The 25,307-nt window shown below is 42.6% G+C and overlaps 1 protein-coding gene across 1 annotated transcript in view; it reads right to left on the bottom strand.

The window, feature by feature from the left end:
- Positions 1-377: 377 nt before the first annotated feature.
- The window catches only part of KRCC1 (lysine rich coiled-coil 1), a 33,533-nt gene continuing 8,603 nt past the window's right edge, over positions 378-25,307 (bottom strand). The window contains exons 2-9 of the mRNA XM_052780781.1: positions 18,669-18,775; positions 16,889-16,996; positions 16,626-16,800; positions 15,624-15,872; positions 13,930-14,029; positions 5,803-10,877; positions 2,068-3,202; positions 378-1,109 (exon numbers count right to left, since the gene is read on the bottom strand). Coding sequence (XP_052636741.1) covers positions 10,097-10,877; positions 13,930-14,029; positions 15,624-15,872; positions 16,626-16,800; positions 16,889-16,996; positions 18,669-18,775 — 1,520 coding nt within the window. The 3' untranslated portion in view covers positions 378-1,109; positions 2,068-3,202; positions 5,803-10,096. The remainder of the gene's footprint in view (positions 1,110-2,067; positions 3,203-5,802; positions 10,878-13,929; positions 14,030-15,623; positions 15,873-16,625; positions 16,801-16,888; positions 16,997-18,668; positions 18,776-25,307) is intronic.

Genomic DNA, 25,307 nt, shown 5'->3' on the forward strand with positions numbered 1-25,307 from the left:
CACCTACAAGGTGCCTGCATATTCACAGAGAGGGGATCATCTGGCTTAAAACCTCTCGGTGCTGATGTCTTTCAAACCTCATGCATTTTGTAAGCCACTGCGCATCAAAGGAATTCTATAAAAGCAAACGTAGTAGCAGGCAGATTGATACCCTGGAGGGTTCGATCTCAATGCAGCACTGGACTGTCTGCTGCAGTGCTCAGGTTATGACCTCTCTGTAAGATATCTTTAATGGTTGAGAACAAACATTTTACTCCCATCAGCTCAGCACAGTGGTGAGGCAAGCTGTCCCCCAGTTCTTTTTGCTCCCAGGAGTGTCACTCCACCCCAGAGCACACCAGGCGATTCACAGAGAAGCTGGATACTAGCCCCAAGTATTTACACTCTGTAAATTTTCTGTAGACACGACCCAGTATAGCAGAGCAGTAAGAAGGGAAGAGCGAGAAAGCCCCAGAGACAGTGATACAATCAGACGGTGATGTACTGCAGCATAATATATCCTGGCTCATCACAATTTATTATGTATGGGCAGGATGGAAAAAATGAGTTTTAGGAGGCGGAATAAATAAGAGCATCAGGGCTCAGAGGCACAATGAGGAGAGTTGGTTTGAGAGCCAAAAAGCTGAGACGCTCATCTGGGATATGGGACAGATTCTGGCTTGTGTTGATTTTTCTTCGGCTTTGTAGAGTCCCAGAGAAATTCTGTGATGTGCCAGCACTCAAGCGTGAAGGGAGACGCTTGATTTATTCCTCACAGCAGGCTCAGGAAGCGATCAGATATACATCAGCCTAGCTGAGAAGGGGTCATGAATAACTCAGCAGGGAGTTAGTTTACTCTTAGGAGTGGTGAAATGACTGAAGTTACATCCCGCAGAGGGAAATGGAGGGAATTCTCATGGGTTCACTCATTTTCTTGAAAAATGAAACACAATAGAAACAATTTCCAATTTTGAGAGAGACCTAGCATTGGCACGACTCTTGAGTTTGGCAAAGCTTACACAAGACAGTGTAATTAAGAATTAGGCGGTCTACAGCATGGGGCAATCAAAATGTCCTTGTTCCTTCAGCTGTTCTCAGCATTTTCACCAGTGGATGAGAGTCACAGGTACCTGGAAAGAGAATGGAAAGACACAAGGTTACTTGGAATAGTGCAGGCTAGAAGGTATCGGGGAAAAAATAAACTTTCAACTACATTTCCCTTTCTTCCCAGCATCTCTAGAAGTAATGCAAGGCTTTATTCCATTGAGAGGAACAGGAAGTTGGTGATACCTGCACAAGTGAAGGTGGGAATGCCATTTGACCTGATCCGAGAGCAGGAAGCAGCTGTAGGGCACGGACCTACGAGGTGAGCGATGGTGTGAATCTACAGCACATCGGCTGCTCTGTGGAAACTGCTCTCTCCAGGCTTGTACCACAGGGTGTGCACAGAGTGACTTCTCCCTCAATCAAACTGAGGTATGTTACTCATATTGGTCCTCGGACAAGAGTACACAACTGGTCAGCAAACCCATGACCTATTTTGTCTCCTGATAACTTCTTTGTGCAGCTGGACACAGATTTACAGGCCCGGCTCTCCCACCTCATTTAGCCACATGGGCTCTGTCCCCTGCATGCCCATGGAGGCTGCACCGGTCCATGCACGGTCACCAACAGTGCAGGGATAAAAGTCATGGCTGGAGCCACCTGCATTGTACATATATCCCCCTTTCCACCCCTCAAACAGACGAAGGCTTGTCTGGTATGATAATGAAGGTCCTGGCTGATACCAGCACAGCAAGAAAGGAAAATGGGAGTAAAAATTCCCTATCTTTGGCAATATACAGTCAGTACTTTAATAGAAACCTTTATTTAGCTTATTCATGCAATTCCAGCAAATTATTCTAGTATCATCCTTCCAAATGCATTCAAAGGACACAGACAGGCTTGCATAGCAATATTCTCTGCACTTAGTGTATCTTCTATAAGACAAATGTGTTTTGGCTGTGTATACTGACACAAATATTTTCAGAAACCCATGTATCATCAGGCACTACTGGGGACAGAGGAAGGCAGCAAAGACAGACTCACCTCATTGTCAGAGCCAAGTGTCATTCAGTGGGGAGAGAGACAAATCCCCATGGCTTATGCAGCAAGCACTCCCAAGGGAGAGAGGGTAGACACTGAGCTTTACAGATTTCCTCAGGAAGTAAACAAACAGTAAGTACCATTAGATAGTTTAATGACTGCAGCATTTTCACAGCCACCCTTAAACTGATTAAAGACCAGAAGTTTCAAACCTGGAGGCCTAACACAATGCACCCAAATCTCTTCTTAGACAGTTCATTGGATCGTCTTTGATTTTTAGTGCTACTGAGCAGCAGGTAGTCAGCTATTCTCAAAACACCTTTTTGAGGTGCCTACAAGGGGATATAGATGCATATTTATTAAGTTTCAAGACTGCTTAGGCAACACTGGCTTAGGCTTCCATTTACTGATCTCCTCTGAAGTCTCTTGTATTCGTCAAATGCCACATGAGCATATTCTGAAGCATAAACACTACAAATCCATCTCACTGGGGGGCTCCCATTGCATTATCCTTGCTCTCCATTAGCAAACATTGCAGTAATGCTACAAAGATGCCTGCTTGCCTACGTTTGCCTAAACAAATAACATCAGAATATTCTATAAAACATTGCTAAAAAAAGAAAAAACCAAAGACTTATTTGCCTCAACAGCACCATCCACCAACAAACAAGTACTGCCACAACAGTGGTGGTATATCTGTCCTCGCTTCCTTCACGCTTGTTCATAAACCTGACTGATAATCTTAACCCAGTTAGTTGCCAGGAGTAACATGGAGCAGTAAGATCATAATGAAAGATGACGTAGCTATGAGATGAGCGTTGGAGAGCGGACAAGGCTACATGGTGGAGGTCGAGATGGACACCAGCTGGCAGATGTTGTCTCAATCTCCTTTTCTCCACCAACTTGTGCTTCTTGCTGTTTCGAGTGCAGAGCGGAAAGCTAAAGGCAAGCTGTGCACTGGTGTACGTACCCTGCACCCAGCGAGCCCCGTTTGCAGCTGCGCGGCAGGCAGCGCGCCGGCTCTGCTCAGGCTGGGCGGCACGCCACGTTCACCACAGGCACAGCGCTCGGGTCGGCACACCAGCACTCGTGAACTAGCGCAGCTGGTGTGTGCGGTCTGATTTCTTCGTTTGCCAAGCTAAAAAAAAGAAGGATAAAAAGAGATGTAAACAAACCAGAAGGCAGGCAGCAAAGCAGCTGGCATCACCTTCTCCCTCAGGTTTGAGAGAGGTTTTTCTTAAAACAAAGCCCCTTCCATACAACCCTCTAATTTTGAGGGCAATTGTAAGGAAACAAGTACGTAGCACCTGCTTGCTTAGCCTGTGAGTGCAGACAACCTCACGGAGTGACATAAAATAACTTAGCAGGGAACAGATGCTCATCCTGAGAGTTTTCAAAAACTATCACAGATCTGAAAGTGCTTAAACAGACACAAATGCCAGGAGCGCTAACGGCTGACCATTGCCAGAGGGTCCCAAACCCCAGACTTTATATAAACCTGAAGGGGTACGCTTTATGTCTGATGTTGCTTTGTAGGATGCAACCCCACTATCATGGTCTTGATTTCACATTGGCTTCCCAGGCATCCTCTTCCACCCTGAGCATGACAGCACGGAGCAGGGAAGGAGCTCACGTGTGAAAGAATTGCTGATGTACATTCAAATTTGACTGCTACATGCAATACATGTGCAACAGGTGCCTTCCCAAGGGGCCATGAGGCCTCTGCATCATGGGTACCACCAACATGAGCTATTTGGCCCAGGAACCTCAGTGCATGCACAGCTGTTGCTGCTGAAGGCACACCTAGTTGCTGTCTGAGAGAAACCCACGCGAGCCGAGTGCATCTTGCATGGTCCCTTGAGCTGGGCTTCCATGAAGCTACAGCACCAAAATTTCTATTGACCTCTAAGTGAGCAAAAGAGCCAAATCTTGCAAGCTGCTGGGAAGCCTCATTTCAGTGGTCACACACTACTTTGCCCTGGTGACTCATTTGACCAGACAGTGATGCAACTGGTCTCCTGGTGTTGCAGCAACATGGGGAGTGCAAAGGAAGAGAGGGAGCAAAACTGGGGTGAAGCTGAGCAAGGCAGAGTGATTTTTTCTTTTTTTAAAGCACAAGAGATGGATTTGAGGAAGGCTGAAGGCAGGGTAGGAAAGAACTGTGCTGATGCTGAAAGCCCTCACAGCTTCTCCCATGGTGCTCTTGAGGCACAGACTTCATTTGCGCATGAATGCGAGGATAGAGACTTCAGAGTTTTGATTAACACTCTGAGGAGAACCTGTATATATACCATGGTACTTCAATGTGTTGTTTACCATTGACTTATCACTGACATGGAAGAGTGAAGAGAAACAGAAATCATAATTTCTGCTGACTACAAAAGGGAAGGTTTTACCACTGTGGCTCAGAAATAGCATCAATAGACACTGATACAATGCAGTTCCAAAAGAAACATTTTGAAGGAAAAATCTTAGCTATGAGTAAGAGGTATCACAGTCAACATATTTCTCATACAGCATATTATCGATAACTGTGGCTGAGCCTGTGGAGCTTGAACTTATAATGAAGATGGTTTGTAAACAGCACTTAGCTCTGGGGAAGACAACTTTATTTCAACTGTTTCTTAGGTTAGTGCTCAGAACATTGCTGTGAACAGTTTCATTGTTAGTTCTAAGAAACCCTACTTCATTTTAAAAGTTTCTTTTAAAACTCCCCTCCCTCCCACACACAGAGATTTTCAGTTTTCTCCACAGCTCTCAGAGCAAAAAAAAAAAAAAAGTACCACTTCTTTCACATTCCCCCATTGAGATTGTGGTTTTATCTCAAACTTTCATGTCTCAAGTAGAGAAATAGCACGGACCTGAGCTTGTCAATGCAAGAAGAAAAGGTCTGTGACCTAAGGGTCTGTGTTTTTGCCTGGTGTTGTTGAGTATCAATCCTACAATGAAGCCCAACTGTGAGGCAAGTGGTATTCAGCACATTGTGCAAGGTAGGCTCCTGCAGGTGTTCAAGACTTGTGGGAATGTCAGTCACTTGTGGAAATTGAGATTTATGCCTGCACCCAGCCTTCCACCCTGGAGCAGGAGTGATTGCCAGTGCACACCTAGGAGCAAAGCTGGGCAGGCAGTTTGCTGTAGCTCTCTGAAATCAAAACAGAATTTTCTTAAAGTTCAACAGGAATCAATGCCTAAACTTTTGCTCTGCCAGAAATACCTGGTTGAAATAGCACTTCATTGCTTTCAACTGTAAATCAAGCTCTTTGAAATAAAGGACAGTAGCTTATTTAGAGATGAGGAACACTTGCTCTTTTTCCAAAGCTTTCCCACAGAAGGATTTATGGCACTGTACTTATTTATGGTTTCTTATTAATTTTTCGTGACCTGTTTTTGTGATACCTGCGTTCATCCCCAGTTCAAGGGTATAGTCAAGAACTGCTACAGCTGGTCAGGGTTAAAAAGATACTGTGCCTAGCTGCTCACCACGTCACTGAAAATATAAGCACGATAGGGAACAGGTACAGCTAGGAAGACATCAGCAGAGCTGACAGGGCTGTAACCTCCTCCCTCAGGTCATTTCTACCAGTGGATGTGAAGAAGAACCAGCAGCTATAACATGTTAGGGTTAAAAAAGCTGCAGCTGGAAGAGCTCATCTGGCACCACATTCCTGGCAAGCTGTAAATCACAGGAGAAGCTTGTGGAAAGGCTGGAAAGAGAATCCAAATCTTCCAGTCCTCAACCCTGGTGCTTTCATCTTGGTGTTCTGGCTGATAAATACAGCTGTTAAGCATACTGTCAGCTTCCATGTTGTTGGATGGCAGTGCTGGCCAAGAGCGATATGCTGAAAAAAATACCTTAATTTAATTAAGCTGTAATAGTCCTCTTAACTAGCTCAAACAACTGTTTTACACTGTAATCTGATTCCACAGATATGTGGTAAATTTGAGATGCAGCTCAAGGCGTTGCATTCAGGTGATTTACACTGATTTCAGTTGAATGCCTCTCAACCTTTATGGAAATATGCTTGGACAAGTTAGCAGGTTAGATATGACAAGGATATGTCTCATAGGCCAGCGGTGGGGTTAACTTCCCACGTGTTAGTGTTCCCAGTGTGCCCCACTGAAACCACAGCCTGAGTTCAGGGCATGCAAGGCGACTTTAGTGCTTCTCCCTTTTGTTGCAAGATTTCAAATGAGAACCTTCCACCATGAAAACAACTTTCTGCTCACTTCACAGGATGCAGAAAGAGATGTTCTGTTTCAGTTGTGGCCTTTTTCAGACAGACCTTGCACTAGGATCTCACTACAAATTTTTCACATACTGCAGCCAGTCATGAAACCAAAGTATAAAAAGTCACAAAAAGGAAAACAAACTATAAAAAAGTGACAGTATTTTGCATGCCCTTATGGAGAGTTTAAGCTGATCTGTTTGCCTGTGAATGACAATGGCAGATGCAGGGACACAATGGCGGATGTCCCAGGGACGGTATCCTTCAGGAGAAAGGAGGGGAAACTGGCAGCAGCAGTCTGCTTCAGGGGCAGAGCATGGGCAGGATGAATCTGCCACAGTACCCTTCTGCACCATTTACAGATGAAAAAAGAGGCCTTGGAAGAATTAAGTACTTGATCCAGGTGACCTGGTGAACCAGGGACAAAGCCAAAATTGAAATGCAGGAGTCTTCACTTAAGCTGAGTTTAAAACAGCATTTTTAACCTTGTTTTTCTGCTCTGCTACATGTACACAGTTTTAACTTGCCTTTTTGATATACAGCAGTTCTTTCATAAGGCCAAGCACCAATAAGTTTACTGAAAGAGGAGACAGGTCAAATTTAGTGCTGTTGGGCCTTCGCAGAGGAACCCTCATACGTGCATAAAACACCATTGACTCCAAGGGGTCTCCATGCAGATCTGCAAGTCTTTCTGCTCAGATGTGACAGAAAGATCTGTGACTTAATTTGTTTCTCAAATTAGAACTGTAATGCTTTAGTAGTTTTAATGAGGAACAGATGAGCAGAATTAGCTTCCACTACACACAGTGTGGATTCCTTTGCTACTAAGAAATGAAAAAAAGACATATTTACAGTAAAAGGTAAATAAAGTCATCGATCTCTGTGCCTAGCATTTCAAAGTGTCTAGCATGTAGATAACTATTGGCACAAATATTAAAGGCTAGGAACAAGGCAATCAGGAAACACATGAACAATAATCATGATTTATGACCTTAGAAAATTGGATATCACTTATCTGAATTAGAGCTGTAAGTCACTTCTGCCAGATGAGAACCTGCTGTCTCATTCACAGCATTTACATCACAGATTAATAATTTTTTCATCAACATGTGGCAAGAACACTCCTTTTGGGATCTTACCTTTCACGTTTGACATCAAGAAACTTTGTTTAGAGCTATTCTACGAAGTTTGTGCAACCACTTTCCAGTGGATGGGCGAGAAGAGCATGGAGTTCAAGTACAGATTTGGGAATGATCACTGAAAAAACCAAAAACATCTCCTTGTTCTGTCAACTCATGCTTTTACCATATTTTCAGAGCTATTAATCTCCTGACTTCCAAAAGTGCAACTCTTATTTCAAAAGCAAGTAAATTGGCACTTATTTCCCTTCAATTAGTCTGTTCCTTGTGTAGAAGTGGAGTACTACATTGTGGCCTTTCCATCTGCTGGAGGTCTAATTGTTTTCTTAGACTGACTCCCTAAGGAAAGGAGGCATACGTGACCATATGGAGCAAGGGTTCCCTACTAGTAACTGTGAAAGACACTGGCCATATTTGCACAGCCCCATTTGACAGTGGCACAAATATCAGAGATATCTTACAATGCCTAGTTTGCTGAACTAGGTGTCCTGAGAGAAGTCATTATTTGTCTTACATGGGAGAGAAGCTGCAGTGTTGCCCATGTTATTCTCACAGCAAAGAGTATATATAGGAAAGAGTGCTTGAAAACCTCCCTGGTTACACTGTAGGTCAATACAAGCAGTCTGCAGTTGGCAGCTTACAACAGCTCACAACTGTCATCAACAGTTAGCATAAGTAAATTATGATTGAACCCACTCTCTGCCCAAATAAATAATGAGAAAAGCAGTTATTAATGTGTGACTTTAGACTCCATCAGATGAGCAAGGGCTAAGGAAAGCCAGGAAAAGAGTCCTTGGAAACGTACAGAAAGGTATGTAACTCCTGAGTGACGAAAAAGAGCCACTGAAGAAAGCAGAGGCATTATCAGCCTCAGAGACCAGGAGAGATTAGGAAAGGGCACCAGAACGAGGACCCTATATACACTTTGAACTTAAAGCTGAATCCCCATGGACCTCTGAGTTCAGGTTCCTGAGACTCCTGACCAACAAATTGTTATTGGCATCTACATGCTCCTGCTCAACTTTTAGTTGTACATGCATCTAGTTAAGCTTGTCTGTTAGAAGATGGACTAAGTTATTTGACAGCTCAGATGCTAACTACTCAGATTTATAACTTTATCATCAGCAGGAAATTCTAAATCCAAGATTGCAGTCAACCACAAAACACCAATCCTTAAAAAAACAGAGCAGACTACATTATTTTCAGGGCTTTCTAACCTACTTCTTATACTCGCAAAACTAAAACTAAGACAAATCAGACACAATTCAAGGCTTGAAGGCCCTGGTCTCTACTCCATCCCACAACACAACAACCCACAACAGAAAGTTTCAGTTGGGCAGATTTACTGAGAGCAGCAGCTCAGCACAGGTGGCTCTACAAACAGACTAACCCAGTGAAAAGCACAGTCTGAGTGGTGTAAACCAACAGCGTGATGGCTTTCAGATCCCACATCAAGGCTCAGAAAAAGCTTTCTTGCAACCTGAAGGCAATAAGAGATACTAAATGGTGTCTTATGAAATTGCTTTTTAAATGATCACTTTTTAGAATTTAGCTGTATTTACTAAGTCCAGCAGCTTTCAGTAAAACATCACACAAGCTTCAAATCCTCCACACAACCCCAGCTCTGCACAGTGCAGGAGGCAGACAATGCAATTCCCCTCTTTCTCTTGGGCAGGCTGCCTGCCCCAGGCCCTGTAGAGACAGACACACTTCCAGTGTCCATGGCTTACTGAAGGTCTCATCTGAGGGTCCTGGGAGCAACACAAGAGCTTGAACCCCATCGTCTGAGTTTCTCAATTAATTGCACATATATAGGACATCAGTGCTCATGCCAAAATAATGTAAATCCATATTGTAAATGAATGTCTGGTGACACAACATTTAAAATGGAAATACAAAGCCGTCACTGATTTTTCAGGGTATTTTCTGGATCACAAATCTAGCTTCATTCTAACATTCCTTCTGTACCTTACTTTGAGTGAATGAAGCAGAACGTAGGCTCATGTTAGCAATTAATTTTGCATGTTGCACCTTTTCTGTGTTTCCTAAATTAAACTAAAAATCAGGATTACAATGAGAAAAATCTACTAGACAATGTGTATCTGACAACCAGTTACAATGTTTAATAGACTCATTTTCCACTCAGACCTGGGTGACAAAAAAACAAAACCAGAAAAAACCCCCAAAAAACTCCAATAGCAAATAAGATTTGGAATCAAAACCCTTTCACATTCTCCTTTTAAATCTCTCAGAGAAATGGTTACAGACGTGGCTGGGAACACTAAAGGGCCCTTATTTATCTTAAGAGTTTATGTCCTTTCCTAGAAGAATAATAGAAACCTCAATAGTAGGCACCATTAGTATTAGAAAGAAGCTATGCATTTTGGTGACATTCAAACAGTATTCTGTAAGCTACTGACCCTTATTTGTGTTATATTCCAAAAGAGATTACAAACTTTCGAAGTCGCATCACTGCAATGGCTGCTGTATGTGTAAGATGGTTAAGAACTGATGCCCACCTACTGCCCAAAAATTTAAGAAAACAGGCTTTTTCTTGATTCCAGATTGGAACAAAAACTTTGCTTAAAAAAAAGTCCTATTATAGTACAAAATGGTTAAGTGAGTCTACAAACAGAATCAACTTCTTAAAGCTAAGCAAAATCTTTATCAACATCCCAAGATAGATTCATCCCAAAGTAGCTCCTCTTCTTTTTTGTTATCTGTCTGTGGCTTCTTTTTACCCTTTTTGTGCTTTTTGCTCTCTTTCTCAGCAGGGTTTTCTTTAAGTCTTTCGTTTTTATAAGGTATTGATTTCTTCTCAATTACCAAGTCTACCTCAAATTTAATTCTCTTTTGCTTCTCATTTTCTTTTCCAAAACCTGGACCTTCACTATTTTTCTTTCTTTTCTGTTCTGTGGCTTCTTTCTCAAACTTCAGCTCTTCACTGATACATTTTTCCTCCTCAAAATGTTTTATCTGAAATTTCTGTTCTTTTCTGTAGGAGCTGGTAGAAGTTTCAGCAAGCATAAGTTTATCACAGTCTTTAGATTCTGCAACCAATAGGCTGAAGCTCCTCTGTCTAATGGTGGTTACCTCAGATGCTTGCTCTTCTTTACAGCATCCCTTGTTATAGTGACAATTAGGTGTCTTTTCTAGTGCATGCTCACAAGCTGATGGCCAGCTTGGTGATCTATTTTCCCCAGTATTTGTAGGTGACTGGCTGGAATGCTGGCCTTGTTCACACTGAAAGTTTGAAGATAGAACCTTACTAAGGTCACTTCCTCCTTCAATGTTTTTATCTTGAAACTCTTCCTCTTCTGCTTTTCCTAAATTCCTTCTTTGCTCTACGCCTCTAGCTTTCTGAACTTTACTGTAATCCATTAATTCATCTTGAAAGGAGTCATATGTTTTCTTTGATTTCTTCATGAGATTGACAAGCACTGTTTCTCTGCATAAATTGGAAAGAAAAAGTCTTAGTTATTAATACTGACAAATTTGCTTAGCATCTGTTGAGTTAAAAAAAAAAAAAAGGTTGTATTTCCACGGTTAGAAAAAGAACATATTCCAACTGTGTTGTTCTGTGTAACTACATGGACCTTGTTACACACGATCATATCTGTAAAGCTGAAGTTACAGGGAACATATCCTACTCTGTGAAAACTGAAAATCCAGAATAACTTCATGAAGATCAAATGAGTTTCTTGTGACTTAGGGTGCTGCAAGAATGAGATGCTTTTAAAATGACTGCATACATTTTTAAAACTACTTTTTAAAAAGAAAATTTAAGATTCTCTCTTTTGAGCTAGTCTCCAATTAGATGCAGATAAGATGTAATTACATTATATACTGACCATCAAGTAATAAAGTAACTAATTTCTTTATGAGATTCATTCTATTGAACAGATGCAGTACAGTAATTTCAGGCAAACCGTGTAACTCCACAGCAGAAACAAAACAGAACAAAACCAACCAACCTGGATTGCTAGAGCCCAAACAAGATAAAAGTGCTCCCAAGGCAAAACTACCTATCAGTTTATATTCTACTCTCCCTTTCCTCAGGCTGGAAGATAAAGTGGTTAGATGAAAAAGATATCCCCCTATGGGAAGAGCAGCTCTGAAGACCATTCCCTTAAATCTATCCTATTCTGCCTTAATTCACCAGCTTTTTATACATTCATTTTGTTAAACTATAGATAGACCCGTAGCAGCTCACTACACTCCTGTATTAGGGGACTAATTCTGTTGACTAAACAAACACTTAAAATCCAAGCAGCCAGGGATGAGGTTAGGAAAGCTAAAGCCCTGACAGAATTAAATCTGGCCAGGGGCGTCAAGGGCAACAAGAAAAGCTTCTATATACGTGCATCAGTGATAAAAGGAAGACTAGGGAAAATGTGGGCCCTCTCCAGAAGGAAACGGGAGACCTGGTTACCTGGGCCATGGAGAAGGCTGAGGTACTCAATGAGTTTTTTGCCTCAGTCCTCACCAGCAAGCGCTCCAGCCACACCACCCAAGTTGCAGAAGGCAAAGGCGGGGACTGGGAGAACGAAGAACCACCCGCTGCAGGAGAAGATCAGGTTTGAGACCATCTAAGGAACCTGAAGGTGCACAAGTCCATGGGACCTGATGAGGCGTGTCTGAGGGTCCTGAGGGAACTGCCCGATGAAGTGGCTAAGCCGCTATCCATCATACTTGAGAAGTCACGGCAGTCTGGTGACGCTCCCACTGACTGGAAAAGGGGAAACGTAACCCCCATTTTTAAAAAGGTAAAAAAGGAAGACCTGGGGAACTACAGGCCAGTCAGCCTGACCTCTGTGCCTGGCAAGATCATGGAGGGGATCCTCCTGGAAACTGTGCTAAGGCACATGGAAAATAAGGAGGTGACTGGTGACAGCCAACATGGCTTCACTACGGGCAAATCGTGCCTGACAAATTTGGTGGCTGCCTATGACGGGGTGACAGCGTTGGTGGATAAGGGAAGAGCAATGGACATCGGCTACCTGGACTTGTGCAAAGCTTTTGATACTGTCCCACACGACATCCTTGTCTCTAAATTAGAGAGACATGGATTTGATGGATGGACCACTCAGTGGGTAAGGAACTGGGCAGACGGTCGCGCTCAAAGAGTTGCAGTCAACGGCTCAATGTCCAAGTGGAGACTGGTGACGAGTGGTGTTCCTCAGGGGTTGGTATTGGGACTGGTGCTGTTTAACGTCTTTGTCGGTCACACGGACAGTGGGATTGAGTGCACCCTCAGCAAGTTTACTGATGACACCAAGCTGTGTGGTGCAGTCGACATGCTGGAGGGAAGGGATGCCATCCAGAAGGACCTGGGCAGGCTTGAGAGGTGGGCCCACAAAGATGATCAGGGGGCTGGAGCACTTCTCCTATGAAGACAGGCTGAGAGAGTTGTGGCTGTTCAGCCTGGAGAAGAGAATGCTCTGTGGAGACCTTATTGTGGCCTTCCAGTACCTGAAAGAGGCCTACAAGAAAGCCAGAGAGGGACTTTTTACAAGGGCATGTAGTGATAGGACAAGGGGTAATGGCTTTAAACTGGAAGAGGAGAGCTTTAGATTAGATGTAAGGAAGAAGATCTTCACTGTGAGGATGGTGAGACACTGGAACAGGTTGCCCAGAGAGGTTGTGGATGTCCCATCCCTCGAAGTGTTCAAGGCCAGGTTGGATGGGGCTTTGAGCAACCTGGTCTAGTGGAAGGTGTCCCTGCCCATGGCAAGGGGGGGTTGGAACTAGATGATCTTTAAGGTCCCTTCCAACCTAAACCATTCTGTGATTCTATGATTGTCTATCAGTTTTACATCAGTCTCTTGTGGTTATATTATTATTGCGCCTTCACTTACAATATGTCTTATAAAAATGCTTAACATGTAAGCAATTTTGATACTTAGCCTACTTGCACAGCAATCTCTGAAAAGTACATTTTAAATCACCACAATATCCATTCTGTAATTAATACAGTCTACAAGCCTCTTCTGGGTAAAAGGGTAAGTATAAGAGCCATCATCTATCCCATAAATCATCTTATGCCAAATGTAACATCCATGTTGATGAATTCTGAAAGCAACACAATTGATAGAGACTTGGCACTTTTTGGCATTAAGGTCTTTGCCCTGACAGTAGGAATCTTTAAGTTCAGACCACCTCCTTCTAGACTGAGCACTGAAGATGCAGTATCAAAACAGGTGCTGCTACCCCCAAACAGCAAAATAAGTGGGAAAACTGTACAGGTTTCAGAACCTTTACCCTGTGGGTTATCATTGAAGATGCAACTGTGGGAACAGTAAGACTGAATTTCAGTCACAAGCATGATGTTTAAATGGACAGTGCCCCTTTAAACCACTAAACCAAACAACAACAAAAAAACCCCAACCCAAACAACCCACAAACTAGTCAAAATCACTTAACAGTAGACAACAGCGCTAATGAAAAAGTTTGAAAGTACAAAATACAGAGGAATAGTAATGAAAGATTTATTGACTTACTTAATCCGGTGCTTATTCCCTTGCACATGGCATTGGTACGTCTCTATAGATGTAAGTGTGACGTTACATATGGGGCACATGTAATAACCAACCCCAACTGCTGAAAAGAAGGAACCTGTAGGTTAGAGAGACTACAAATGAAAGCAAAACTCAAAGCACATCATGATCCCATCCCATGCAAGAGTCCTAACATACTGTTCCCATAAACAATGTTTATAGACAGATATAAAGTCTCTGCTGCAATTTTACACTAGAATAATATTTATGAAGGGAGCTGGTGAGGTGTACAGTTGCAGTGTAACCATGGTTTAAACATTAACAAAGAGTATTTCTGATTACTGATGTGATCCAAGATAATTCCAGGAAACTGTTGTCAAGTGCTGATGAGAATGAACTGTACTGAAAAATTAAATACTATTTTAAATACCTGACCCAATGCAAGCACCAACAGATACCAATCCAGTCAGTCCAGATTTAATTAAAGTAAGATCAGTTTAAACATTACCCACTCAAATGTTCATGCAGTGTTGGTTCAACCCTGCAAAGATGCTGAGGGAATTGTCAATATCGTACATCATGAATACGGTACATGGAGCCTCAGGCAAATATAAGGTAAGGTCAGATGAGAAAAACGCTTTTGTTTTCTAGGTTGTCGTTTTTTCCTCTCCCACAAGGTGTGTCATCCATAGACCTAAGTATACTGAAACCGTGAGTACCCTTTTTCCCCATGCAAACCCAAGAGCTTAATCCATTAGCAAAATACAGCATTAATTCCAATAGGCTATTGCTTTGCATCAAAATGTATTATTTTGTTCAAATTATAGCATGACTTAATGAGAGCTGTTTTATACTAACAATGACTTTTGACTATCAGGTAGGGTTTTGAATTCCTTACTAAAGAAAGGATTGGCAGTTCTGTTGCACAGGACCAGATGATGTCCCCTCAAAATTAATGGAAGTTGCACAGCAAAAGGGCCTTGGCTTTGGACACAGTGCTTGAGCTGGAGACAGTCCCGATGGGAGGCTAGAGAACAATGACTGTTTAGGAAACAGATTTCCTTACGTGGAAAGATCGAAATAATTAAGACAACCAGTTTCCTGAATAAAGGATTAAGGGAAGACATGACACCAGTTTTCAATTATTTAAAGAAAGCAACAAAAAGGAAACAAATGATTCAATTCTTCTGTCTGCTTCTTGTTCTGTGCACAGTGAAGAAATACATTATGGTCCAAGAGAGCTGAGTTCAATGTCTGTAGAAGGTTTTAAGATTGAGAAGGTAAAGATCAAGAAGTCCTGGGAGATGTTCTTTATGGAGGTTGTAGAGTTTCCAGCACAGATGGTTTTTATGAACAAGGTGGATGAACATCTTAAGAATGACACAGATACAACTGATGCTGGCCTTGGATTTACGGGACTGGGCTATTTTCTATGATCCTTTGAATTTGACTGCAGAACTCGGTGAGGACTGGATTTGGGTCTCCAAGTCAATAAGAAATACTTTCCAATTTACAGCTGTCAGAGACAGAACTTTAGCAGTTCATAGACCAAACAGAAAGGAAGAAATGAACTTGTTCTGTAACACAGGACAAGACTATAACTTCCTTGCACACATCAGAGCAGTTCCTTGAACAAATCAGAACTGAGCACTAAAGCTACACTCAGAGATTGCAACACTTGCTCATGTTCTGCTTACCATTGGTGCTGGATTCTGCAGGGACAGCTTTGTCTCCTAGCTCCTCCAGTATCTTTTTCCGTGCTTCATTTCTTCTGTGTTTCTTACCATCATAATGCTGCTGGGCCACAAGTGGATTATTGAAGGGAGCACAGCAGAGCTTGCAGTACTTGTCTGGATCATTTAACTTCAACCTTGTGTTGGAGGATGATGAAGACTCTTCAGCTTTTGAAGGCAGCAAGGGCTTCTCAGCCGATGGCTTCTGTAAAGCTGGAGACATGGAAACAGAGGATAAATCTGCTGACAGCACAGCAAAGGAAAGGTTAAAACAATTCCATGGAGCAAAACAGGTGACTGCAGAACTACAGAGATGGAAAGGAGAACAGTCTGCTGGGTGCTGAACTACTTGCAAGTGCCTATAAAATATCTTAGCCCTTGCAAGGATATGAATGTACAGACTAGTAAGGAACACAACCCTGGAATATTCAGAAACCCCATCATTAGATACCTAAACATCAGCTGTGTTTGATGGCTGGTCACTCTAAGGTCCTTATACAGTCCAAGAAGAGAGATGTACCCTGCAGAAGGTGATTCAAAGTGCATACACTATGCTCCATCTTTAAATACAGTTCAGCAACTTGTACTGGACTAACACCAGTTAAGTGTTGCTCGTGCACTAATTCTTTTTTAATTTCTTAGTGTATTAATTTATCAGAGGAACATCTTGCTGGGACTGCAGTGAATTCTCAGAACAATAAACACCTTTCTTTAATAAAAAATCAGAAATATTTGCCTTTAGTTTTAGTCAATGAAAGACAGGGAATTTGAAAGCAAGGTTCCATGGCTTCAGAGTTGCACAGGGTAGTATCTTTGTTTATTCACCTAAGGAGTTACCACAAGACAGCTCCACAACTTTGGCAGAATGGAAAGGCATAGAGACATGGCAAGTGTAAGAAGATACTTCTCTATATTTGTTTCAGAGAGTGACAGGAAAACACACAAAGCAAACTATTTAGTTCTTACCAGAAACAGGCTGAATGCTCTGTGCTGGCATGTGGGCTTGGTCTACTGATAATTGCTTCAGCTTTTTAGCGTGTATCTTTCCCAAGTAGTGAGACAAAGCAACAACTGGGGAAGTAAAAAACATGTTGCAGAGATTGCAGTATTTGTTTTTGTCTACTACTCCACTCCCATCCATCTGAAACCAGACAAGGGCAAGCTCAGTTACAAGCACTCACTGAAGTATACAAGGCAACATTTATTTAGCAATGAAGAGGAATAGTCACCTGAAAATTGGTACAATCTGTTTTCTTCTGTTTGCCATCCTCCTGCCTTTCATCTTTCCTGCCACGCATTTGGATGTAAAAACGAACTTTCTGAGCATGTTTTTTGCCCTGGGAAGAGACCAGAATTATTTCTGTTTCAGTAACAAGGATCCAAGCAGTGAGACATCCAGTGACTGGGACTTCATCGAAAACTGCTTTCAACACTTGCCAAATTGTATTTGTATAAAGCAGTGCCATAAGCGGACTAACACCAGCTCATGTAACAATACTATACTTTAATCAATAATACAGTACTTCGCATTACTCATAACATTTTGCCTCAAGCAGCCCTCAGTCATCTACTCTCAACTCTTTGGAGAATCAAAAATCCTGACATGTCCCCTTACAAACAGGGACGCTAAAATAGGTAAGCAAAGGAAAGCAGCCATGCCACAGAGCAAGTCTGCTGTGCTCCTTTACCACTAAGCCTGGGGGCTTGACATCAAGGCTGTCCTGTGTCCCAGCACCGAAGAATGACAGGCAGCATTACTCAACTTACCTTCCTAAATAAGAAGTCTAGTCTCCCCATACAGTCAGTGGAGAGAAACACGTTTCCCTGGAAGCTGAGTTAAAGTATCTCCAGCTTGGAGTCAGTCTATGGAGATTTTTACACCTTTCTACTGAGGATACAGTAGTCCAGGTAACTAAAATAGGGTGTTAACATATACTTCCCTCAGACACAATTAATTTTTAACTCTTAGATGCTCTCTCAACCTATAACGTTCAAACTCTTGCACTTGTAACTCACTTACTCACACGCCACCCTATACAGTGGTAACATACAAAGCAAAAGTAGTAACTTGCTTTCTCTGATCTGATGCTTTTCAGATGTCTTTTAAGGATTCTGAGGAGCAGTGCAGGATATTATAACAATATTACTAAAGAGAAAGGGGTCCTATCATACCTGGCTAGATAATACAACTCAGGAAAAAAAAAAAAAAAAAAAGTCAGTTATTTCCATCAGTTTGATTTGTAATGGTGAAGTCAGGTAACTTTACAACTGCGTCTATTATCCTCAGCTGGATTTGCATGCAAGAAGCAGAACATCAAACTGAGGGTCTGAACTCTATGAAGTTTTGACAGCACAACTGCTGCTTAAGTTAAATTGAAGTAAGTAAATACAACACCTTGCAAGACCCGAGTCTTAATAGCATGAATAGCAAGAAAGACTTCTGACAGCAAATTACACTGTTAACTTTTTCAAGAAGAAAAAGACAGAAACGCCTGTACCTGCAAACTTGCACACCCTCGAGATCAAGTTGCAAAATAAAGCACACTTGCCCATGTCTACAGCAATATCCCAAGGCACACAGTTGTTCCAAGAAATGCCTTCAGCATGATTCATACAACCTGCCTCAAGCAGACACTGGTGCACAGAGCAGCACGTGTGTATCACCAAGTGAAGCGTCAGGAGGCATGACGTTGATCCTCTATAGCTAGCACTGCCCCATGCCATACATACGTTCCAGCTCACGTGGTACAGATCTGCTTCAATCCCATATACAGCATGGCCTGAACCTGCTCAGTTCCTTCTAAAATCATACTGCAATATGCAGGTGATTGCCCTTCACTATCACTGAACCCACAACTTTCACAACATTCAAGTCTGGTTAATGTCTAAGCCTAGCATAAGCCTTGAGAAACAAACTGTAAAAAGTCTTTTATAACACTATGTAGAAAGCCCAAACAAATAAGCTAAAGCCCCAGTGCTTGCTAGGAGAAATCCTCCTTTCCAGCCTACCTTATAGTGTGACGCCCTCTGAGATTCAGACTGCAGCACTGCCCTGCAAACCTTACAGAAAGTGTCAGTGAAAAGGTCTTTCCTTGTTGCCTCATCTAAAGTGTCGTCTAAACGGAAAGAGCAAAAGACAAAAATCAGCCAGTAGTTAAGACAAGATATATTTGCATGTCTTTGCTTACACAAAACATCAACCACTTGAACATTCACATGCAGCACAAGATGAAGTAACCAACATTTGCCCACTGAATCACACCATGCCCCACTATGGCATCAAAGCAATGCTGTAAAGCCACCTAAACCTTCCTCCTTCGAGAAGAACTGCTCTCATGGACTTATAAATTGTTACTGTAAGAGTACCTGGACTTTTAAAAACAGAGACACCTCACTGAGCTTTCAGTCCATATCAAATAGGCCACAATGTCAGAAATATTTGACTAATAGCCTAAAAAGAAGGATTTTAGATGTCCTAGATCACACAGTTAATTAAATCTGGTAATACAACTTAAAGAAGAGGTTTGAGGAAAGACTGGAAGTAGCTCAGTACATGAGAAAGGCCAGGAGGTCTCAGATGCTTAGGAAGGTTGTACCTGTGTCCCCTATAACACTTGAACTGATTTAGTTATATGGGGAAAAAATGCTCCATTGGCTTGTTTTCATTTTCTTTTCCCTTTTCCCAGTTAACTCATGGCCTGTATACACTTTATTTCAACCAAAATTGGCCCAGACTTGAAGCTAATAGTGAACAATTGTACGTGCAGGCCCATTTGATCTGGGGAGACATACTCTAATCATAGAATGGTTTAGGTTGGAAGGGACCTTAAAGATCATCTAGTTCCAACCCCCCCTTGCCATGGGCAGGGACACCTTCCACTAGACCAGGTTGCTCAAAGCCCCATCCAACCTGGCCTTGAACACTTCGAGGGATGGGACATCCACAACCTCTCTGGGCAACCTGTTCCAGTGTCTCACCATCCTCACAGTGAAGATCTTCTTCCTTACATCTAATCTAAAGCTCTCCTCTTCCAGTTTAAAGCCATTACCCCTTGTCCTATCACTACATGCCCTTGTAAAAAGTCCCTCTCTGGCTTTCTTGTAGGCCTCTTTCAGGTACTGGAAGGCCACAATAAGGTCTCCACAGAGCATTCTCTTCTCCAGGCTGAACAGCCACAACTCTCTCAGCCTGTCTTCATAGGAGAAGTGCTCCAGCCCCCTGATCATCTTTGTGGGCCCACCTCTCAAGCCTGCCCAGGTCCTTCTGGATGGCATCCCTTCCCTCCAGCATGTCGACTGCACCACACAGCTTGGTGTCATCAGTAAACTTGCTGAGGGTGCACTCAATCCCACTGTCCGTGTGACCGACAAAGACGTTAAACAGCACCAGTCCCAATACCAACCCCTGAGGAACACCACTCGTCACCAGTCTCCACTTGGACATTGAGCCGTTGACTGCAACTCTTTGAGCGCGACCGTCTGCCCAGTTCCTTACCCACTGAGTGGTCCATCCATCAAATCCATGTCTCTCTAATTTAGAGACAAGGATGTCGTGTGGGACAGTGTCAAAAGCTTTGCACAAGTCCAGGTAGCCGATGTCCATTGCTCTTCCCTTATCCACCAACGCTGTCACCCCGTCATAGGCGGCCACCAAATTTGTCAGGCACGATTTGCCCGTAGTGAAGCCATGTTGGCTGTCACCAGTCACCTCCTTATTTTCCATGTGCCTTAGCACAGTTTCCAGGAGGATCCCCTCCATGATCTTGCCAGGCACAGAGGTCAGGCTGACTGGCCTGTAGTTCCCCAGGTCTTCCTTTTTTACCTTTTTAAAAATGGGGGTTACGTTTCCCCTTTTCCAGTCAGTGGGAGCGTCACCAGACTGCCGTGACTTCTCAAGTATGATGGATAGCGGCTTAGCCACTTCATCGGGCAGTTCCCTCAGGACCCTCAGACACGCCTCATCAGGTCCCATGGACTTGTGCACCTTCAGGTTCCTTAGATGGTCTCAAACCTGATCTTCTCCTGCAGCGGGTGGTTCTTCGTTCTCCCAGTCCCCGCCTTTGCCTTCTGCAACTTGGGTGGTGTGGCTGGAGCGCTTGCTGGTGAGGACTGAGGCAAAAAACTCATTGAGTACCTCAGCCTTCTCCATGGCCCAGGTAACCAGGTCTCCCGTTTCCTTCTGGAGAGGGCCCACATTCTCCCTAGTCTTCCTTTTATCACTGATGCACGTATATAGAAGCTTTTCTTGTTGCCCTTGACGCCCCTGGCCAGATTTAATTCTGTCAGGGCTTTAGCTTTCCTAACCTTATCCCTGGCTGCTCAGACAATTTCTCTGTATTCTTCCCAGGCTACCTGTCCTTGCTTCCACTCTCTGTAGGCTTCCTTTTTGGTTTTGAGTTTGTCCAGGAGCTCCTTGTCCATCCATGCAGATCTCCTGGTGGTTTTGCCTGACTTCCTCTTTGTTGGGATGCATCGCTCCTCAGCTTGGAGGAGGTGATCCTTATTACCCAGCTTTCTTGGGCTGCTCTCACCTCCAGGGCTGTATCCCATGGTACTCTACCAAGCAGATCCCTGAAGAGGTTAAAGTCTGCTCTCCTGAAGTCCAGGGTAGCAAGCTTGCCATGTGCCCTCCTTTCTGCCCTAAGGATCTTGAACTCCACCATTTCATGGTCACTGCAGCCAAGGCTGCCATTGAGCTTCACATTCCCCACCAGCTTCTCCTTGTTGGTGAGAACAAGGTCCTGCATAGCACCTCTCCTTGTTGGCTCCTCTGTCACTTGGAGAAGGAATTTATCATCAATGCATTCCAGGAACCTCCTGGATTGCTTATGCCCTGCTGTGTTGTCCCTCCAACAGGTATCAGGGTGGTTGAAGTCCCCTGTGAGGAACCAGGGCTTGTGAACGTGAGGCTGCTCTTGTATATAAGTACTTAAAAGTAGTACCAACATCATGTCAATTAAGAGAAGTAAACACACCCTTCAGAAGAGCATAGCTGTGCTAGCAAAAGCCTAACAAAGGTAAAGCAACATCACCACCCCTGTTCTTTCTCCCCTTAATACACTTTAATTCATTAGGGAAACCAGTTTAACTCATATTGCCTGAAACAATTCTCTAGTACAGGACATGCTTTCAGGGAGCAAGTTTACCCATGGTGCTATACCACAAAAACTTTTTCTGTGCTGACAAACTCTAAGACTACCTGTTTCTTTTTCATACCCAGTGTGTCACACTAATTCCAATTAAGCTATAATTTCACTCTTTGGCATGCCCTACTCTTAAAAATAAGTCAAAGTTAAACAAGTTTAAAGCAAAAATAAAGGAAGCCACATAACGAGACAGTTCAACTAAACCATGCTCTTCAACTGAAGCTGAGGTTAAAGGGAAAATATTGGGGAAAGTATTGTAATGTCTTAACTGAGCTTAAACCCTCTAAGTTTACCCAGTGGTCCATCCTGGAAGCAGCAAGTGGAGCAGCTGGCTTTCCATGCTTTGCGCACAGCCTGGAGAGATTGTGGGCAAGGAAAGCATCACTCCCTGTGGTCTCAAGGCTCAGTGCCTTGAGGCATCTAGAAATCCATAAAGGCAGTCACCCTTTACCATTATTTCTAAAGATTGCTCTCTTCCCCCCTTGCCAAAGGAAAGCAAAGTCCAAGGGAACACGGACAAAACAGAATCACATACTGTGTATTGTGTCCTGTAACTCTAAATAATGGTGCTAAGCTGTGGGATGGTCAGTTCACAAATGATTAAGGAAGGATCTAAAGTCTACCCAGTCCCCTACGTGTGCCCTGGACAACACATGGCTGCCACCTTCACACAAGTGAAAAGCGCCTTAAAAAACACAGTATGAATTTCAGGACAAGCTGTATGACACATGCTTTAACTGAGCCAGGATCACCCCAGGAAACAGATGCTTGCTTGTGGCTCCAGTAGAAGCCTGAAACAAGGAATGCCAAACTGCAATATTAACACACACAACCAGCTGAAAAATTTATCAGGAGCTGTATGGGCACGACAAAACCTGAGGAATGGCAGATGCAGAGATCCTTCTCAAACTGTGTGCATGGCTAAGCCCACTTCGTTTTCCCAAAGCAGCACTCCTGGATTGTTTAACATACAGATCTTAATAAAACTGGCTCTGACAAGGCTTTTGGCTGAGATTGCAACAATTACTGGGTATCAAAATGCCGCTGTCTGGCATGGTTTACCATCAGTCCTCAATATAAGAATTCATTTTCTAATAAAAACTTTATTTTCATGAGGTACAATGGCCAGGTGACTAGTCTTTTAGAGCTTTTGTATTCTGTAGTATGAGTCATCCAGAAATGTTCAATATTCTACAGTCACTGATTCACGTAGCTTAGCCCCTTCAAGCAGAGGAGTGAAAGATGGACACAATAACTTGAGTTGATCCACACAAGAAAATCCAATGACTTAGTTCTGGACATTACATGAAAGCCCATCTTGCACCTGAAACGCATGAATTGCCAACGTTTGCAGCAGAAAAAGCCACTTACAGAGCAAAATTACACCGGTTTGCTCAAGTGTACTGAACTGTAAAAACAGCTACCTAGAGAAAGATAAATGGAACAATATTCTCTATTTAAAAAAACAACAAAAGGCAAATTGCAATGGCACAAGCCTATGAAATGCTACTATCATGGGCAGTATTTAGTCTATTTCAATTTGCATAACTTCTCACTGGAAAACATATCTTTATTTCAAAGACAGACTTCTTTATATTAGCTAAGGACAGTATTCTATGCATATTTTCCTTGACTTAGCAGCAAACTGCACAACTGTCTTGGCAGACAAAAACCAACCAAGTACATACTACAAAAAAGACCCTAAAAACACTGTAACGTGAAAAATTAAAAACATAATGTGAAATTAAAAATGGGGTTTTGTTCACCTTTTTCTTGGCTGGTCACTGCAATGAAAAGATTGGATTATAGGGAGCAGAAGTCTGGTTGTCCAAGCAACTCCTATTGTGCCTCTTGGAGCCATCCTGAACCCTGTTGTGTCCTTGTCCTCAACAGCATTTTGCAGTAACTGATAAATTGCACTAAAATATATTTTAGGGACAGTTTTAAATATTGCTTTTCATTGTTACAAGAGCTGTTTTCATTCTTCAATATTGTAAAAGGGCTGACAGGACTTAAGATTCTTCTTTGTAAATTTATCACATCTTAGTTCTCTTTTCATTGCATTGTCTTTCGTATTTCTCATTAAGTCTTTTCATTTTTCACCTCTTAACACTGTTGTCTCTCTATTTTGGCTCAATCTTTTCTCAAGATAAGGTTTTGCTACTACAGATGAGTCAGCAGTGATGAATGCAGAGCTACAATTATCTCAGTGAAGTCTCCTACCTCAGCCTAACACTTGTAGCGTTGTTAAGCCCAAGAATTGGTTACCCCCAAGAGAAATATCTACAAAAATAAAGGCACAGAGTTCACAACATTTGCCTTGATTTTGGAACCTTACAGATATGCTCTGCTTAGTTTTTCTCCATGGCCACAACATGACTATTAACACGTATCACATGAAACAGGCAGGGTTCCTAAACAATAACTTGGCTGGGGAATGCAGACCAGCACCATGAATGTGGTAATGTAACCTGCTTTAATGCAGCTCTCGGCATTCACCTGCTGTTACATTAACAAACAGCATGGGAGTTCAGCTCCAGCTTTGTCAGCATGATGTAGCCAAGCACGGCATAACCTTACCTGCTTTCCTTTTCCTGATCCACAAAAAGGATACAGCAGCTGCTACCTAAGTTGGTCAGAAGCACAGCTACCTAGCACTTCTGAAAATGCCAGGTAGCCACTTTTAAAAACCCTGATCTGATAATTTCAGCCTCAAATCACATGAAAACCCATACATACAAACATAGCCTTTTTCTTTTATTTTCTGTATAGTTAGTGGATTTTTAGGCAAATATATATGCCTTCGATAATGTATTTCTACATGGTCTTCTGACAAACTGCATAGAGACAAGTTCAGAAACAAACTGATCTGTCTCACTTAAATCCCAGCCAGGCAGTGAGTTGTAAATGGTCTTCAGTTCGGTCTGGGCAACTGCAGGCTCCTTCTCAATGGCAACCACGTACATCAACAGCCCTCTTTGCTAAATGACATATCTCTGCTCACTTCCAGAGAAGGGTCAGGAACAAGTCTGCCCTTTCTCCTTTTAACTATGCCTCAAGACCATTTGCAACACACAAAAATGACAGAGCATGGGGAGATCTATGCCACCACTGCCTGTGTGCAACCAGTTCTATAAATATTAAGTTGAACTTGAGGTCTTCAGCTTTCAGATTCACAAGATATCTTTCCTGGCAACTCAGGAAAACTTTTTAAAAAAGTAGCTTACCTTACAGTTTGCAACCACACCATCAGAAACTTTTCAGAGAATCAATCAAAAGCAGTAGCATTGCAGAACAGCCATAATGACCTTGTCATTTTTATGCCTCCAAAATGTTTACATAAAACTACTAGTATCATGAATCCAGAGCAACTGTTCGGATCAGCTTTTTGTCATTAAAAAATGGTCCACCACAACTACTGTTTGTCACAAGGGGACTGTTCCTTAATAAAAGGATATGGATTAAAACGTTTTAGAAATATAAGACATGAGATTAATTTTTT

The sequence above is a fragment of the Harpia harpyja genome, chromosome 2 (assembly GCF_026419915.1).
Source record: "Harpia harpyja isolate bHarHar1 chromosome 2, bHarHar1 primary haplotype, whole genome shotgun sequence".
Taxonomy (NCBI): Eukaryota; Metazoa; Chordata; class Aves; order Accipitriformes; family Accipitridae; genus Harpia; species Harpia harpyja.